At 42.9% G+C, this 19,081-nt stretch overlaps 1 protein-coding gene across 2 annotated transcripts; it reads right to left on the bottom strand.

The window, feature by feature from the left end:
- Positions 1–1,944: 1,944 nt before the first annotated feature.
- Positions 1,945–15,868, bottom strand: rin3 (Ras and Rab interactor 3). 2 transcript variants are annotated; one of them, XM_084569617.1, is made up of 14 exons: positions 15,614–15,868; positions 11,464–12,004; positions 10,538–10,649; positions 10,339–10,411; positions 9,944–10,035; positions 7,606–8,665; positions 6,766–6,946; positions 6,489–6,660; positions 6,065–6,186; positions 5,713–5,899; positions 5,051–5,182; positions 4,750–4,916; positions 3,356–3,470; positions 1,945–3,063 (listed from the first exon to the last, which is right to left on the bottom strand). In XM_084569617.1, the coding sequence occupies exons 1-14, from the start codon at positions 15,646–15,648 to the stop codon at positions 2,786–2,788; spliced, it is 3,267 nt and encodes a 1,088-aa protein (XP_084425743.1). In that variant the 5' UTR covers positions 15,649–15,868; the 3' UTR covers positions 1,945–2,785. The 2 variants fall into 2 exon arrangements, with proteins under 2 accessions (XP_084425743.1, XP_084425742.1); XM_084569616.1 differs by having other exon boundaries at positions 6,038–6,186.
- Between the last annotated feature and the right edge of the window lie 3,213 nt (positions 15,869–19,081).

The following is a 19,081-nucleotide window of genomic DNA, read 5'->3' on the forward strand; positions in this document are numbered from 1 at the left end:
GAAAGAGAGACCAATGGAGCAGGTAGTTAGCATCCACTCATCCGCAACAGCCTGCTGTAAGAATGAAAAGATAATAAACATGTAGGAAAGTCTAAACTAAATGTGTCTGAGTGTAGCAACTACATATCACATCTAAGCTGCAACATCATCTTCATAGAATGGAAGACAACAAGAAGTTGTGTGGTATGGAGAGAATAAGAATGGTCTTCAACCAACAAGCTTATCTTTAGCTTTTGTTCAAATTCAAGACAGTCAATAGTCTAATCAATCAGGTGTACATAGTATAATCAGTGACCGTGCAAGTGTTCTCACGTGTCTGATGTGTAGATTGATGTCTCATCTCCATCTCTCTGTCAGAACCAGAAAGATCTTCATCTGACTCCACCCCTCAATCCATCTCTTGAAGATTCTTTGGACAGTCCCTAACCCAGTGTCCGGCTTCAGTTCTCTTCAGTTCTTCCATGAAGTCTCCTTTTCCTTACGGGTCCTCTTAGCAGGTAGCTGTGCCCACTGCAGCCCCATACAGTAGGAGGGTTGTTGCTCCTAATCACACTCGGTTTTACAATACAACCATAGTTTATAAATCTCTGTAAGTCTGGTAAGATAATCTGCCACTTCCATTTGCGTACAAATGCTAGAAGATCGATCAGATGGTAAAAGTTATTAGAGTTGATGTGTACCACATCCATTAACATCGATTCAATAATGATATTTCATTAAAAAACATGTCTTTCATCCAGTGGGAAGCATGCATATTTAGGCTGACAAAGAAATTCACTGTAATGCATTATTTCATTCAATAGTCACTTGATTTCAAGAACATGCCATAGATGGCCTCTAGCTGTTTTCACCATTGCTTCAGTTCTGATCACTTTCTTAATCCCTGCAAATGAGACACACCCATTACACCATGCTGCATGGTGTAATGGGGTTCCCGCTATTTAAGAAATCACCTTATCAGGTCAAAACTCTCTACTTTTTCTTTTAGAGAAAACCATTCTCTTCAGGACAACCTGGATAAAGCATCTGTACACAAAAGCTATTCTTTGATTTGATACTGATAGTAGGCTCTTAGTCCAGCAGGATAGTGCTTCATAGTAAATATTTCCTGGACAAATCATTTTAGATATATGTGCTCTGGCTTCTTTGTTATATTCAGTGGTGGCATCTCAGATTACTGTGACATTTAAGTCAACAAACACTATGCATACTGTATATAGACACCTTGTTAGATTCTCTGCCTCTGGGTCATGAAACGTTTTCTGTGTGTGGATGCCTGCTGAAACAGAAACGAGACAAAGGTTGAAATGGTGGAGATTGTTCGTGGCAGGAAGTTTGTCACCATTTAAGGACCTCGTTATAGGCCTTGTTGGAAATAATGACCTGCAGACAGGAAGCAGGTGGCCTTAACAATGGCTCCGCAACTCAGATTTTACAAAGGAAAACAAGCTTCAAACACAAAGCCTGAGTCACCTCACACTCCGCATGTTCTCATCAGAAATGCTGTCAACTCCCATCTGGGTCCCCATCACCGAATTGTTTCAGGATTCATCAAAAGGAAATGGTATTTATAGACACGGATCACTTTCTGGAGAAATGTAAGTGCCAAAATTGTTAATAAATCACCAAATACTGTGATATTTAGGGATTTTGTGTTGTGTTTTTGACACCACTGGCTTCAGCGTGGGCCACAAATACTATCCATTGTTATATGACATTCAGAGGATTCTGAAAGTCTTCAGACTCCACCCATTATCCCTCCCAGCCGCTCTGGGTGACTGATCAGCAGTTAGTTTAGTTGCTGTTACTGCTGCAAAAGGGGGTCACAGCAGATACTGGAAACAAAGGTTCATTTACTTTTGCAGCTCACAGATATATACAAATGATTCATTCTCTTGGATAAACAAATACCAGATTGGGTTGTTTGGGTTCTCTTTGTCTACTGTCAGGACATTGCATGAGAGGGTGTGTCCAAACTTTAGGGTGATGCTGTAATACTGTCCGAACGTTACTTTAGAAATATCTACACAACCAAGACACAGTGTAAACAAGTTAAAAAAGCTGGTTTATTTACAACACAGTATAAGAGTTTAGAGAAGTAATGTGAAATAGAACTCGTTGATACTTGTTGATACCGTATCACTGCTACCTAGGCTTTATGTATAAAAACTCAAAAGCCGTTTCCATGTTAAGGTGTTTTCAAACAATACTGATATACTGAAGTGTGGTGGACTGAACTCAAAAACAGTCCACTACTGTATGAAGCAGAACATTTGAACATCAGAGAGATTAACATCCAGTATTGTAGAGTATAGACAGAATAAACAGGATCATACATTATATGTGCATGTTACCATTACATGTACTTTTGCATTCTATGAAACCACATCCTCCTCCAGTCCCTGGAGTTCCAGACCCCTTGCTGGGATACAAAATCAGTCCTTTACTTCAGTCATTTCATTTAGTCACTGCTCTTTTTGCTGATGCATGTATACTGTAGCATCAGACCAGTCAGACACTGAAACTCACATTAAATTAATTGAAAAGAAGGAAGTGGTCCTACACCTGTCTCACCACTAACTATATTGTTACCCTGCCTGCACTAATCCACAAAAGTTGGACTTTGTTTATTTAGTCTCCAATTAAATCAGGGAGACTCGACATTAAAACATTCAATTTTGTTCTCCTCCTCCTTGTGTCGATGCAGTCTCCACGATAACACTGTCAGCCACAGTGGTGTAGTTACCATAGCGATACAGCACTTGCCTCTGTGCTGCTGCACCAGTTACAAGCTAATCAGACTCTCCTCCTCCACCTCTGGCTGCGCAGCACTGGCAGTTGCTATGTCAGCTGGGAGGAAGCTTTCTGCAGGTGGAGCTGGGGGTGGAGCTGGGGGAGGGTCAGTGGGACAGCTGCGCTGGGGTTGGCTGTTGAGCTGGCCGATAGGGTGGTAGACGAAGCAGTAGGCTCCTGGTTGGCAGCTGTTCTTAACACTGAGGGCAATATCTGTAGGGGCTAGGGGCTGGTGTACGTCATTCTTATACATACTGAGAATGTAGGAGTCTGGGAAAGAGAAACAAGGCGTTACATTCTTCATACACTACCACATGCAAAGAACACATTCTACACACCAGTAAGGTTAAACACTAATCGGATATTACTAGTTGCTAAACTGAGTGTAAGTGGCAACATTAGTAGTTATCTGTTACATTTATGTTGTAACTAGGATACATAAAGTAAGAATGTGGTTAGCTTGGTGTCAATTTTATTTCATTCTAATTCTCTCTCTCTCTCTCAGGTTCATTATGTCATCCTGGTTGCTCCACTCTTAAATAGTTTGAAAGCGGACATATACCTTGTTCAAAGCGCGTTGCACACTGCTCAGCAAGCTGTTGGATCGTTGTTGTGGGGAGGACACCCAGGGTTTTTGGGTTGCTTCCGATCTCAGGGCAACACACGGTCAGGAAGTCCTACAGAACACACATGCACAGACAGGTCAGACAAATATATCTGAATGAAGTCATCTCTGCTTGAGTCTGCGTGAGCGATTACCGTCATTCTGACAGCTTTGCAACTCCTGCGCTTTTCAGTTTTCAGTTCTTTTTTTTCCAAATATAAGCACCATACTGCTCATATAGTTCAACCAGAATTCTTAGCGCACTAGTGAAGATACTTCTACTTTGACTACGCTGTGTATACAAATGACTGGCAACCACTTGACAAAACTTCTTGTGACGTCAGTAATTTAGTCTTCAACTGATGTTCACATGGATGTTCAGTTGGGGTCGAATACAAGTGACTGTGGAGGAAAGTCCATGGCATGCAGCACTCCTTGGTCTTCTTTGGTCCTTGATTCATATGAAGTAATTACAGTCAACCCTATTTCACAGCACAAACGAAAGACCATGATAAAAAAAAAAAATCTACAGTGTGTTCAGAAAGCAGAATTTTAATACCAAGATGAGTTGCATAGTCTGGAGAGGCAAAGACTGTGAGAACAAAATCTGTTCAATTGTCTGGTGGTGCAAGTTATTTTTGACCTGTATCATTCACTCACTGAGACCAGGAGGACAAAAGGGTGGTAGGCAGTGCGTGAATTGTCCTCTACAATATTTTTGGCTCTGGAGAGGCAGTGGGTGCCCGCAAAGTCATGTAGGGAGGGAAGAGGGCAGCCGTGTCTCTTCTGAGATGTTTTTGAATAATTGGGAGCTAAATTTCCTTGGTCAGCGTGGTATTGCAGGTTTCCAAAACACTTGAATGATCCCAAAACCCTACGTCACAGTGGGTTTATTCTCTCTCTTCTTTGTCTCCTTACATACATCATTCTGTTTCTTCAAAATATCTAACTGTGATTCATCAGGAAATGTGTTTTTGTTTCCTCTCCTGGGAAATGATTTGGAGAAGATACTCTTCCTCTGGGAACACAGAGGAAGAACCTGATGACTTGACCTTCTACTGCTCAGTTTTGGTCTGCCCGACTGTGACTTGCACAACTGATCCAGAATCCACAAAGGGTTTTAGAGCACCACACACTGCTCACTTAGAAACCTCCATTCCATTATACGTCCATTATCTAACTGCTTATCGCTAAAAGGGTGGTGGGGGCGCTGGTGCCTATCCCAACTGGCATATATCTGGACAGGCCGCCAGTCAGTCACAGTAGATCAAATCCACCTGAACCACATGTGTTTTCTGATCCCACAGTGTGCCATTATTGACGATGGTTTCTGTGTGTGTGTGTGTGTGTACCTGAACAGATCCTTGAGACATGCGTTCCTGGTTGAGCGTGCGTCGTCTTTCCCAGCGGTGGATGGAGTCCTGAACTTCTCTGCTGAGCTGCCGTGTTGCTGACCTCTGCTGGTCAAATGTCTTAATGTGCTCCAGCGCTCCATAGGTGGTGGTCAGATAATAGGAACCTACACACACACACACACACACACACACTTCATTCTTAATGATGGTCAGTGACTAAAATTCCATGTTTTGTTGTATATCTGACTACGTACTTAGTATACAAAATGAGAGAAATATATAATATGTATGGGTGTACCTTCTCCTAGTGTTAATGATGGGTCCATCAACTCCATCATATATTCAACATCCAGCTGCAGAGCAGACAGATTGGATCTAGCCAGGACGTACATCATTACAGGCAGGAAGTCATCAGCGCCATGAGCCCGCCCTACACACACCACAAACACACACACACCCATCCACGTACACACACATAAACGTTTTGACAGGGTAAACTCCAGAGAGGAAACCAATTTTGAGGTTTGAACACTCATTCATGTGAGGCAGTCTTTACTTTGCATGAAGACTTGTATCCACACTAGTCTAAAGACAGCCTTAGTCCGATGTAAAATGTGAAGTACTAAAGTGTGGTCTTTTTTTGACCAGTCAGGGTAGAAACTCTTTGGAAACAGCATCAACGTTTCACTTAATTTTCTTATATTCTTCATGATTCTATCGATTTCCTAAATGAGAATAAGTAGAATGGGTGACAACAATTGTAATTCCAATGTGATCCCTGTTGACCTATTTGTTTCTAATCTGAGTCATTACGTCCATTAAAAAAAGAGCACATAGGCTGGATAAAAGGCTGGAGAAGATACCATGTCTTCACGTGAGGTACAGTGTGTATTCTTACATTTGCGACCAGAAAAAATAGCACTGCTAGTCTGAGTTTAAAGCACTGATAGAGGCTCTGACCTGGGCAGCTGACAGACATGGAGTCGTAGATGATCTTGCAGGCCTTCAGCAGCAGCTCAATCTTTTTTTGAGGGGAGTACTCTAGATGGAGTTTGTTCAGTTTAAGGCTGATCTTTTCCATAGCAGAGGCCTCGGGGACAGCTGTGGTTACTCCTAATGCTGTCGTTGTGCTGCCTAGAACAACGGACTGACACACACAGCAGTACACACAAGTGATATTTATAGAAATGTATTGTACAGTTCTGAAGTCTAGTTTATATTTTTGGAACTGTAGTGCAGCTGTGTGCATTGGTAATAATTGTATTTTCATTAATATTAGTATTACCACTGCAGAGCTCATGTCCAGTCCCACCTGGTTCTGTGCCAGTTGTTTGAGGCTGCCGGAGTTGGTGTGCAGTTTCTCCAGACTCTGGTAGATTGGCTCCCTCAGTGGCTTAAGTACACTTTTACACAGCGCAGCTTCTACTATGTTCTCTGTGAAGGCACGGATCAAATATTCATTATGCTTATTTCCATCTTGCTAAATGGACAACAATTGACAGCAACCCCTCTTAACTCCAAGACCTGAACTCACAAGAAAAGCAGAAATCATGTTTTTTTTTTCCTTCTCACCCACACAAAACATGGTGTAGTATCATATAAAATGATAAAAGGAAGTGACAATTGTAGGTAGTTCCCATAAGCTATTTCCATATAACATAGAATAAGAACTGAAAAAGAGGGGGCGATACAAAGCACTTCATAATACTTCTTAATACTTTAATTATTAAAGTTACCTAGTTTGTCTTGAGGGTACTGATGTTGTGGCTCCAGCATGGCCTGGAGCTCTGTACTTTGCAGTAGGTAACTCTTCAACTGAGTCATCATCTGTCTGATCTCCTGTAACAGCTCAGTGGAGGACGTGTGGTTTGACATTGTCTCCAAGGTGAAAGCGCGGTGCTCTTTCACCTAAATGCGAAGCATGAACACTTTGGTTAAGAGGAGTCACGAAGTATGAGCTCACACACTGAGCTAAAAATACAGGTGAGACGCTTTCTTGCTCTGTCCACTCACCAGGTTACCAAAGTAGCTCAGGGGGTCCCTGGCCAGCTCCACGATGCGTTGTGTGAGACGTCGGTCATGGCTGATGAGTCCGGTGAGGACGGTGGACAGGCGATAGCGAGCTCTGTCCAGCATGACAGTGGTGGGGGTTCTCTTTACTGCTGCTTTGGGACTGCGACTCCCTGCAACCCGACTGGAGACAAATATACAGAAATTTTGTATTCACTCCTCCCCTTTGACCAACACAGTCACAACCACCTACTCTCTTGTATACCTCCTCTACATCTACCTACTGATATACAGAGTCTCATGAGACTTGTCATGAATTGGCCTGCATTAACATACCAGTGAAGTATTCTTTAAAGTTAAACACATTTGATTGAATTTGAATAACATGGCCTCATATAAGCATATATAGTACTATTTACAGGGTCATTTACGTAGCCTTAGACTTTTAATCTAGTTTTCATAACTGATTCACCTAAATCAGTTAGAGTCACCTCAAAGTGCAATAGACACTAAATAAATCTACAGCATGTGACTCAATTCTGCCTTTCTGACAGACTGTCAGATTACTTTCCTCAAATAACTAGCCTAGATGAAACAAACAGAGGTTCACACATCTACCAGTTACAGGCAGCAAGTATGTGAAGAACACTAGGAGATGTGTATGTTAATTATTATTATTATTATTTTTTTAATTTCAGCAGCATTGGACAGCTGTTAAACTTTATATCATAGTGGCATCACAAAAAGTTTTCTAGGCACTCGGGAAACCTAACTGGACTGTGGGTAAGTGGCAGCACTGTATCCATTTCTCTTAATACATCCATGGGACAGACATAGACCTACTTGGGCTGTTGTTCTTGCTCCTGGTTCTGCTCTCCTTCTTCCTCTGTGCTACTGGTAGAGCAGGAGTCAGGGTCCGTTCCCAGGACAGCACTGCCCTGTGGTGCGTACAGTGACACATCTGGACGCCGGGCTGGGGATGGAGGAGGCATTCTCATTCCAGCACTCTGATTGTTCAGAGGTGAGTCCTGTAGACACGGTTTTGTCCTTGGTGGAGGCACTGGACGGGAGGGTTTCTTTACCACTGGTGGACATTGGGGGCTGGCTTTTGGTTTATCCTCCTTCTCCATTTTCACCTCTTTTTCCTCCTTCTCATCCTCTTTCCCCGTGTTTTCTCTGTCCTTGTTATCATCCACTTCTTGTTGGCTGCTGCTCTCTTGCTCAGGGCTGTCTCCCAGCAGACCTGGTTTACTTTTTGCTTTCTCTTTTCCTTTCTCTCTACCCTCCTCTCTCTCTGCTTTCTTTGCAGGATATTGTCCCTTCTCTCTCTCTGTCCCCTCTCCTACCTCTCGGTCAGTGCTTTTTCTGGAAGAGGTGCGTCGGACAGGAGCAGGAGGCAGGGGAGGAGCAGCTCGGCTCTGCAAGGGGACAGGAGGTCTCGACGGCGGTGGAGGTGATGTTGACACTGACTTCCTCTCTTCTCTGTCCCCTACTCCTCCCCTTCCTTCCTCTTTTTTCTCAGCTTCTGGAGTTGCAGAAGGTAATGCTTGATGCGAGGGGGGAGATGAGAAGAGGAGGCCCATCCCAGACCCTGCTCCTAGGCTAGGGGGTCTGGGTGGAGGGCGTTTGTATTTAATCTCCAGGTTGGATGTAGCTTTAGTCAGACTTTTGACGGGTAGGCTGGCGGTCTGTGGCAGTTCTCCATTCGGCAGGGAGGAGGTGCTGTTTAGATTGGTGATTGTGTCATGTTTGGAGCTGGGGAGAGGGTCCGGGTCTTTGTTGGGCTTCTCCTCCACAACGACTGGGTTGACGTGCAGATACATATTGGGCTGCAAGGTGTGGTTCTGTTGTAAAACTAGGTCCATGTCCTTACTCTGCTGGTTCAGATCAGACATCCAGAAATCTGCAAAACAAGTAGTCAGTGTTAAGAAATTTGCTTTGTTCATATTATTTATCACTCTTTTACTGGATAGTTTGGGATTGTTTCAGTCACACCCCTCCGCGTTTAATATATTTTCCCCTTGGCAAGGTGCAGTTTATCTTAATATTATAATCAAGTCGATAGTAACGTATGCTTATTCACTCTCTTGCTGAGAGATGTCAAGATCAATACCACTGATTTATGTGCTGGACTATTGTTCCAGTCCTGAATGCATCAAGGATGTGGCTACTGCAGAGACTTCAGAGACTGCACCCAGTTAATTCCGCTGGCAAGTTTCTCAGTGGGTCTGTACACCATAGAATCCTCTCCAGGCTACTTCAGACTTCCTCATGATTCCCTGTTGTTTCCCTAGGAGCATGTCTACTACACTCACCCTCTAACCGAGATTGTCAGCTGACTGTTATTTATTCATGAACCTTAGTAGGGTGATAAGAAGGGTCAACGCACTGTGACACATGCAAACAGACAAAAAACAAGCAAAGTAAGAAAACATCTCTATCACAACACCAGCAAATACAGAAAGACACTGCAAGAAACGGCAACGGAAATATTTCCAGGGCGCCCTAAAAAGAGATGAACCTGACTGGGACTCAAGTTTCATGACTTTGGAGTTATTGACATTTACTACTTGTCAGTGGTGTTGGAATAATTTTTTTGTTTTCATGTTACATAACATGCCTTTTAGTTTATTAGCTAGTCAGTTCAAATAATCTGACAACATACACAGTTCTTTTGCAGAATGACAGCATTAATAATATTTAAACATTTATTGAGAGGCATTTCATTACTTTTTGGGGTCCCCTGCTACTTATAGCGGATATTTGCCGGTATTTGTAGCGCATGAGTTGTCAGACTGATGAGGGCGTTTTCTTACTTTTGTCTATTTGCATGTGGTTCTTAAGCTGCAGCACACTGAACTCTCTTGCCCGCCACCGTATGTTAGGGCTTCGGAGCAGTGCAGTGACTTACTGGGATCTTGTTGTCAGTGTACGGTGACTGAACATGGCTAATCCTTGTCTCAGTGGTTAAAAGTTTTCATATTCTTCGTGCCTTTTAAAATGTACATTTATTCTCTGTCTGCATGTTTGTTTTTTTTTGGCCTGACAACATGCTATCGTCCATCTGTGTTTTAATTTAAACAATTCAGCTTGACCGAGTTGTTGATACATATTCCGTTGTCTGTTATTTAGTTCAGTGATTTGACCAACTTTAATGCCCCAATGACAGATAATCATCTACCTGCACCCATGGCTGAGATGACATCCAGTTCCTCCTTCGTAGTTGCCGTGGTAATGGCCTGTGGTAACCTCAGGGGGACAGCTAGGATGTCCCTGATTGGTAGATTAAATTGCATACATAAACACAGCAGAGCGTTTAAGCAGGCAGTAATAATATGACGTAACCTTTGCTGTCTCCGTGTTTGTGTGTGTGTGTGCGTGTCTTATGGTTCACATGGTGTTTGTGGGAACATGTACTATGTGCTGATCAGTGCTGCGTGCCTTAAGTGCTAATATGCAGCAGTCTGTTCATGTGTTCTTCCTGGGTGTACACCGCTGACTGTGGTGCACACATGATATTTTGGTATATGTCCATACTACACTGTATGCATATGTACATGTACACTTGTGTGTTACCTGCTGGCACAGTAGAAGGAGATCAGTTTGACGATGTCATCAAACACCAAAGAGGAACCATCTAAGTGGACAACTGAGACAGAAAACAATCCCTTCAAACTTCTTTGCAACACACAAAACTTGCTGTTGAAATTTTAACAATCTCAAATTTTAATTGTAGCTGCCGGCAGCAGAAGTTGATCTAGCGTGTAAAACATACGCGTCTTGTGTTGTTTGACGTCCAGGTTGTGTACGAGCGCTGCTCCCTGCTCGCCAGGCAGCCGTACTGATATCATCGTGGCCTTGTCCGCTGTACTGTGCAACAGGAACGCCTGCAAATACCAGCATGAGGCCCTGTTAAGTTTGAGGTCACGCAAGGTAGAGTAATATGCTGACTCTGGTTTTAGTAACACAGCACGGCACAGCATGTGCACAAAACAATAAGTATGCAAAAATACAATCTACTTATTTGTTTTAGGTTTATTGTATCAAAATTTCAGAAATCACAGCAAAGATAACACATGAACCACAGCCCACATTAAAAGTTTACTGACTAAAAAAGTTTTGCGTGTTAATTACTAAAATTGTGTGGTGGAGGTGGTAGATGTATATTTTGAAGGAACTGGCAAAACATATTTCGGCTCAGTTTTTTAGTCTGTCTCACCTGGTGGAAAAGATAGACTGTCTACACAATAGGCACGCTGCAGCAGAGCAGAGCACAGTGTTACACTTTAGTCTGTTTTCTTCAGCTCTATGCACCAAAGAGCAGTGTTTGTTTGAGGGGCTCTGAGTGCTGCCAAAATGTAGGTCACCCACTCACAATGCTTTCCTTTAACTGTACTTGTGTAGACATGGACAGATCAATGAATCACACGCTGACGTAGACATTGTGTGAAATACGGTAGTGATTTTCCATCTAACTTCAAGACTAAATACAGCGCATACAGTAATTAGCTACCCAGAATGCTGAACTATTCATTTATTTGAAACAGTTCTGTTGGGGAATTCCACTTGTAGTAATCAGCGGCTTGTAAACCCACCCACTTCCACAGAACATGTGCAACAGGATAAGTAGACAAACTAAAGTCTTCTGGTTGACTGTCAAAAGACAACAGTGAAAAGAGTGTTTAAAGATGTGTGTCTCACCCCAGCTGTCTCCTTCTCCATTATACTAGTGATTTGGTCTTGGCTGAGTCCTTTGGGCTGCCAAACAGAGGTGCTCCCAACCAGCCGATCTGTAGAACTCAGCAACGAGGGAGCTTGTGAGGATGGAGGGATGGCAGGGGGAGATGGAGGAGGGAGTAAAGAAGAGCACGAGACTGTGGGAGATAATGGAGGAGGAAGAGAAGGAGGAGAAAAAGAGGGCGGGAGATCAGAGGAGACCGTTGACTGGAGAGAGACCAGGGGGGAATGGGAGTCCGGAGGGGAGACAGGAGGAGGACAAGATGGGGGAAGAGGGTTGGAGGAGATCGGCGGAGGGGGCGCTTGGACAGGAGGGAGCGGAGGAGGGAGGGATGGAGGGGTGGATGGAGGTAGAGGAGGCCGCGAGGGGAGCTGGGAGGACCTCACTGTGGGAGGTGGTGGTCTGGGTCGACATGGCCTGGCTGGACGGTGTGAGGGAAACGAAGGAGGAGAAAGTGGAGAAGACGGTGGGATTGATGGTGTGCCAAGTGCTCCTGTCAGAGGGCTGTAGAAAAAAGAAAAAAAAGGCTGATGATCAGGGATGGAGAGAACGTGACTGCAGGGACAAGGAAAACACTTGATCCTGTGTAATGCGTGAGGTTTGTGACACGTGATGTGTATCATTACTGTGAATGACTGAGGCTGTTGTTGAGAAGAATACCAGTCAGCTGTTTGCTTTAGGGAATGTGTTACATAGTTTTGCAGAGATGGCTTTATGGCACCAAACAGAAAGCTGTCTCTGGCTTTAACTTGTCGAAAGGATGAACCTGTATAAAAACGAATTCCATGAAAAGACCAAAACCAAAAAATGTACTTAGTTTGGATTTTATTATGGGGTGTGTTTCAGAAGAGTAACAGTGACAAGTATGTCACTGTTACTCTTCTGTCCAAAAGCACGCCCAAATGATTTGATTGGCCCAGTGAACTCAGACCAACTTTCTGTCACAGAAAAATGTGTAGGTGAGGAAGATGTTCTGGCTTCCAGGCTAATGACTGTCTGCAACGTTCAAACCAATGGAACAGAACTTAGTGACTGAAAGCAGCTGCCTGCTGATGCTGGAAAGGGAAAGAAAGGCTAATATAAATGGGAGGTAAAAACAAAATGATGAAAGATGACAAAAGCCAGAAAAGAGGGGACAGCATCTGAAGTTATTTCTCTTTGCATCGGTCTGTTAAAATACACATCTGTTTTTAATTCTTTTCTTTTTATGTTCGCTGTTCAGTTAGCTGCTGGTCAGTACTTTTAGCCACACGGGGCTAATGGCTGTTTTTGTCTCCACTCATCATTTTTAAAACAGTGAGCCAACACCAGGAAGGAAGTAGAGGGTCAAGTGAAACATGTGCATTGTTAGACAAAGCAGTGCGGATATATGGAGCAAACACTAAGGAGAGAGAGTGGCAGGGGGAAAAAAAAAACCTCCCTATTACTAGGAAGCAACCTTGAGCAGAACTCAAGGTTACCTGGGACATGGAAGAAAAATGAGGAGAGGAGGAGAAAATCAGAAGCCACAGACATACATCAGCATGCGGCAGAGGATTATTTTTTTTTAGACTGATGTGTTGTTCCTGCCGCAGAAAGGTTACTAAACCCTGCAACATTTCAACATATGAAAGCTGCAACATCCAAACTGAGATGGTTACTGTCTCTTGTAGTCAGACTAGTTTATTTATTTATTTTTTCCAGTTTCCACCTGTCTGTGTGACCCACATTATTTTCTGGACAACACCAACAGGCTGTCGACTATCTCTACCTTGCCTTTAGACGACAGAGAACATAACTCTAGTAGTCTGGTGGTTTTCCTTTAAATAACTCAAGGACCTATATTTGTTTACCCTGCCCCGCATTAGATACCCCAGCATGTGTGCTTAAACTGACTCAAAACACAGGGCACATGAAATAAGGAAACACTGCCGCAACATCTCTTACTATAGGTGCTTAAATGGCCGATCAGACAGCTCACTTCCCCTTTTGTAAGCTTCAGTTACCTAACTGATGCAAATTATAGCAGGTAATTTACCATAAGGATTCTGCTATAAAGAAGCTGCTATATCAGTGAATTCTCTCTTTTATTTGATGAACTTCTACATCGATGAGCACCAGGACTGTCCAGTAATGGTCTCTGGAGTCAGGTGAGGTCCTGATGGAGTGTTACAAGATAACAGGGAAGACCATGAACGCCTCACGCCTGTGTAACCGACTACCTCAGGTTCTGTGAGGAGAGTGTCGCTGCTTCTCTAGCAACAAGCCTGGGCCCAACACCTGTGTAGGAAAGGAGGTAGCGGGCTCAGATCCTTTAATGCGTCGGCTAGGCTGCTGCAGATGTTCTGCTAGTGTGTGGTGGTCGGTGTTATTGTCTTTGGTGTAGTGGGCTAGGGGGTGAGGTGTTAGGAAACTGGGCAAGACTGTGAAAAATGCAAACTCTGTGGTGGGGATTGTACTGAGAGGTGCAGAGGCAGCGGCAGAGAAGTGATGAGAGGGAAGCTGAAAGTCATCACGGACACCGCCTCTCAACCAGTCCTGAAGCCAGCCATGAGAATGTTTAGCCCCAGACTCATCCAGCAACACGCCTTAAAGCCTCTTCAATTTCTGTAAACACCTCAGCTGTTCTGGATAATCCGCAGACCTCACACAGACGTTTCAATTCTGCGCTACTTTCTGCCAAATAAATATTGAATTCCCTCTGTTGAAATGTATCATGCCACTTTGATCCAGGTTTTAACTTTGATAACTTAAAATGGAGTAGCCTGCAAAGCTGAGGAAATCATATGACTCCACAACACACCCCAAAAGTCCTGTTAGTGTCAAACACGTCATGCTGGCTCACAGGGGAACGTTAGAAAAACTGTCAGGTCAGCTACATTTCAGAGCTGTGATGGCTCTTGAAAACGTAGATGTCAGTAAAAATTTTCAGCTCAGACATCCTGGAACATACTGACTTGGATTTTTAAAGCCTTTTGGAAACACAACGCACTCGTATTTACTACTCATGCGGTCAGGGGGACGTTAGAATGAATATTTTCCCAAAGCACTGAGGAGCACTGGTTTTAAAAGTGTGATGTCAGCTGTCTTTGCCGTCCCAGAGGATATGCTTTTTACTCCGATACAGTTACTCCTTAGCTCAAATTACTCCACAATATGTAGACTAGTTAACATTATATAACAACATATATAAAAGATCTCACCCAACTGCAGTGGGTTCATAGTACTAACAATAAAATAACGGAGTAATGCTATAATTAATTTGTTTGCCACTGTCTGTATTACTTCTTCCAATACTTTAAGTATACGTTACTTTTCTGTTAAATAGTTTATGAAATAGTGTTTTTATGTGCCAAAATTCATCTGCAATTTAAGTCTAAGTAGCAGTATCAATACTTTATGTAACAGTGATTTGGATGACCTAAAATCTCCTTTAGGATGCTAAGCGTTAGAAGATTCATGGCTCTAATTCTTCTATAAATAAATTGAACAAAACCCTAACGTGACCAGAACTCCCACAGTTATTCCATATGGGAAACGATCTAAATAAAACACAGCAGGAATTGTTATTCAAACTAAACCTGAAAATGTTCTTTGACAGTGATTCAGCATGATAACAAAGTTCAGTCAAGGCCAAAAACTAAGATTGGCTAGTAAGGACACATAACAAATTCTTAAGTTTAAATCTAAGGGAAGTCATGCAAACACTGATACAAAATGTACATTTGAACTCTAACATGCTTTTTAAATCCTCCATGTCTGATTACGGTCCGTCTGCCTCTTTCAAAGACTTATTGCCAACTTTCAACCATTTGAATTCTGCCGTACAAGTGGAAAAAACAACAGACTCCAGCTGTGAAATATATTTCACCAAATATTTGACTGTATTTTGTTTTGCATTCATGCTTTAGAAACTGGGTGAAACATCCAAATTCCTTAAACACTGAAAAGCCACTGACCTATTAGTCAGTGAGTCATCACATCTGTTTTTCCTGCTCTGGCTGTCTGACTTTCGAACCCCTACTCCCCCCTCCTTTCCATGACAGTTCCACCACCCCCCCTGTCCTGACAGTATACAGTCCTTGCACTGTATTTCCACTCAGCTACATTGCCACATATCGCTCCCAAACGTACCTTGTGTCCTGGGATGCAACGCTGGCTTCCATCATAATTCCACAGATTGAGTGCTCAACTGGTCTGTCTCTCTCAGCTCCATCGAAAACCACGCCTCCTCTCTGGCCCCCCTTTTCTTCCTCCTGTTGATCGGAGCAGGACTGAATAAGGAAAAGCTAAAAGGCAGAGGGAAAATATGTTTCTCTGTGTCAGCCCTCCCCTCTGTTTTTGTCTCAACTTCCTGAGCTATCGTCAGACAGGAAGAGGCCGAGCACTTTGGTCAGAGTTCCCCTGCTCTCTCTGTCTTTTTTTTTTCTTTTTTTTTTTTAAATTTATTTATGACACGCTTCTGAGATCTTCATGCATTAATTGTTTCTTGTGCTATAGCTGTTCCTAGCACTGCATTTGTGGAGCAATAAAGTAACCTAATCATTTCATTTTTACTACATTTCTTTGCAATTTCAAAAGCTCATGTTGAAATACGACTCCACTGACATCCTGTATGTGTGGCCTAAGGGCTCTTTTAGCCACCTCCTCTTCTTTCTTCTCCCCTCCCCTCTACTTTTTAAGTTTTCCAGATGCTCCCCCTCTCAAACTGCGGAATGTGTCTTGCAAGCTTCACTGTTTTTTGCCACCCCTCCCTCCATTTTCCCTCTTTCTTCCCTGCCTCATCTTCACCTCCCCCTGTAACATTCGCTATATAAACTGACCGCTTTCGGTTCTTGTCTTCCCCACCTCCTCTCAGTTACTTGTTTTTTTTTTTGTCACTGGGCTTTTTATTATTGTTTTTTGTCTTCTGAACAGCGTATACACTGATCATGCATAACATTATGACCACCTTCCTAATATTGTGTAGATCTCCCTTGTGCCTCCAAAACATGGTGGGTGCTACATGTCTAAGATACATCCACATGAATGCCAGGTCCAATAGTTTCCCAGCAGAACACTGAATTATCACAAGATGGTCAATGTTATTTACTTCTCCTGTCAGTGGGTTTAATGTTGTGGCTGATCAGTGGAAGTTGGACTAGAGTTACTTAAGCGTTACTTAACAAAATATTGCACACTGTCAGCTATAAAAAGACAAAACTGAAAACACAGTTTGAATGCTGTAGTTAAATGAACTGTTCCTGTCGATCAGGAAGCTAAAGCACACAAGCACACAAGGAAAATACCCCCCGCCCCCAGCTCCTAACTCTGATGAGCTCCCAGGGGGCTTTTACTGTATAACCCACTGTGGTAAAGGTGCATGGACCTATTGTCAAATACACACTTCCACAACCGTGCAGTCACAGTGCAGCCATGTGTGGTTGCCGTGCAGCTGCTTCCTGTGTGAACAACGGTGACCGTACGTGCTTTGACTCTGCAGACTCTCCCTCTTTCTCCGCTCAGCTGAACATCGTCAGTCTGGTGTGAAGATGGCTTTTCATTATCGGTGAGCAACCACTGGATGGAGCTGTGATACAGAACACCGCACACTGTAGTTACAGTTGTGATGGCCTGGAAAACAACAACAAAACCTACACACCAAGAAACATGCTCAATCATTTTCTTGGTGCTGTTTCATCAAAGACATGCCATGAGAGGGGGGAACCCTAACTCTGACCTACATGAATAAAGCTGCATTCATTGATCTCATTGATAATTGTGAACTGGCTTAAAGGTTGGCAGCTGGGTCCTGAAGTTCATTCATTCATGGGGGGGTTGTCATTGAGCAACACCCTGGACAGGTCTCCAGTCCAGGGCTAACACAGAGAGATAGACAACCCGGAGAAAACCCACGCAGACACAGGGAGAACATGCAAACTCTACACGGCCAATTAGATTCGAAGGTCCTGAAGTTGTTCTTCTGAAATATTAAACAGTAGCAGTAAAGCTTCATTTATTGATTTATTTATTTCTTTGGCCACTTGGGGGCAGCAGAATAAACTGCAAACTGTTAGCAAGTTCTAATGGCATTTGCGTTAGCTGTTTAGATTTCAAAGATTCCCCTGTGTTCGCCAGCTAGTCCTTTATCTGCTCCTTAAAATGGCCTGTGGGTTCAATCTGCGCAATTTTGTTCATATGTTAATATTAAATGGTGGTAAGTGCACCTTTGAAGACAAAATCAGTGTTAAAGTACACTGGAGCCAGAGGTTTTGGGTTGGGGATTCATCCAAACTGAACAATCCAGCAGTACATGATAACTGAAATCTAATTAAAATCTAGTGTGCTGTCAAGTGTTTTGTACGCCTGTGCTTGTGTAATTATTGCTCATGATGCGCATTTGGTGTCCGATCAGGGACTGCCACAGTCACCTCAGTGCGTTGAGTTCATTAGCCCTTTTCATTAAAACATTAAACACTTTTCCTTCTGATTATCAGCCAGACTCTATTTGAAGGCAGGCACACTTAAACTATCCACCCCGCCCCTACAAATTACCTTCTCTACTTCAGAGAGCCTGCACCTGATCACATATTACCTTTATTTCCCAGTTTTCTCATTCATGCCTGATTAAAGACAATCACCTTTAGAGAATGTATTTAGCAAATATTTTCTTATATTTATGACATAGGCTGTTAGTCCACTCACCCACAACCCATCTGCTATTAATTAGAATGACATTTTTTAATTACTCAACCTGCCGAACCCATAATTAATCCCTGTAGATATACAGTAATCAATACAGTAACCGTGGTCTACGAATCGCTATCCTGTATACAGTTAGTTTTTAGTTGTAATATTGTACAGTATATGTAACGTTATATATCTTATAAGATTTTTCTTTTGGCCTTCTGCTCTGCTTGGCAACTCATACTGTGAAAATACGATTTGTATTATTTGTGTCAGTTACAGGCCACCATATGCTGCGCCCGAAGCCTACTGTGGTGCCTCTGAGTAGGTTTCTAACCAGGACTTTGTCTTTTATCCGCTTACTGAACACGAAGACTCTTTTCTGCCTCAGCTGAAATAGATACCAGGCATTTGATTTAGGTGATTCACTTGTTTACCAGGGGCTGGCTGCAGGATTTGACTGCGTTTCAGCATTCTGATGATGATCATTGTGGAGTGATGAAAGAGTGGAGCAGCTGTCGGTTCATACAGCATGAGGTTGCCTCCTGATGGAGATGGAACAAACAGACGTAATAAAACCCCTTATTGGCCGATTACAATTCGCATACCCTTGAGGGATATTTAATATACATATCTAAACATAGACAGTTTAAGTACTCACATGGAATGTTAAAGAAATCACATTTTATAGGTACATAATTACTGACAATAGGGTGGTACTAAGATTAGCAGTTACACGGTTAAGTTAAACAGATTTAAAGGAAATTCACTCAAAGGAGACTTTAATGGAGAAAAACTTAAAACTCAACTCAACATCTCAAAAAAACATGAAGAACAGCACAAAGTGTTGACCTGGCCTCCAAATTCACTAGATCCCAAACTGATCAAGTATCTGTGGGATGATCCACAGAGGCCCCTCCCCTCAACCCATAGGAC

The sequence above is a fragment of the Chelon labrosus genome (genome assembly GCF_963514085.1).
Source record: "Chelon labrosus genome assembly, chromosome: 20".
Taxonomy (NCBI): domain Eukaryota; kingdom Metazoa; phylum Chordata; class Actinopteri; order Mugiliformes; family Mugilidae; genus Chelon; species Chelon labrosus.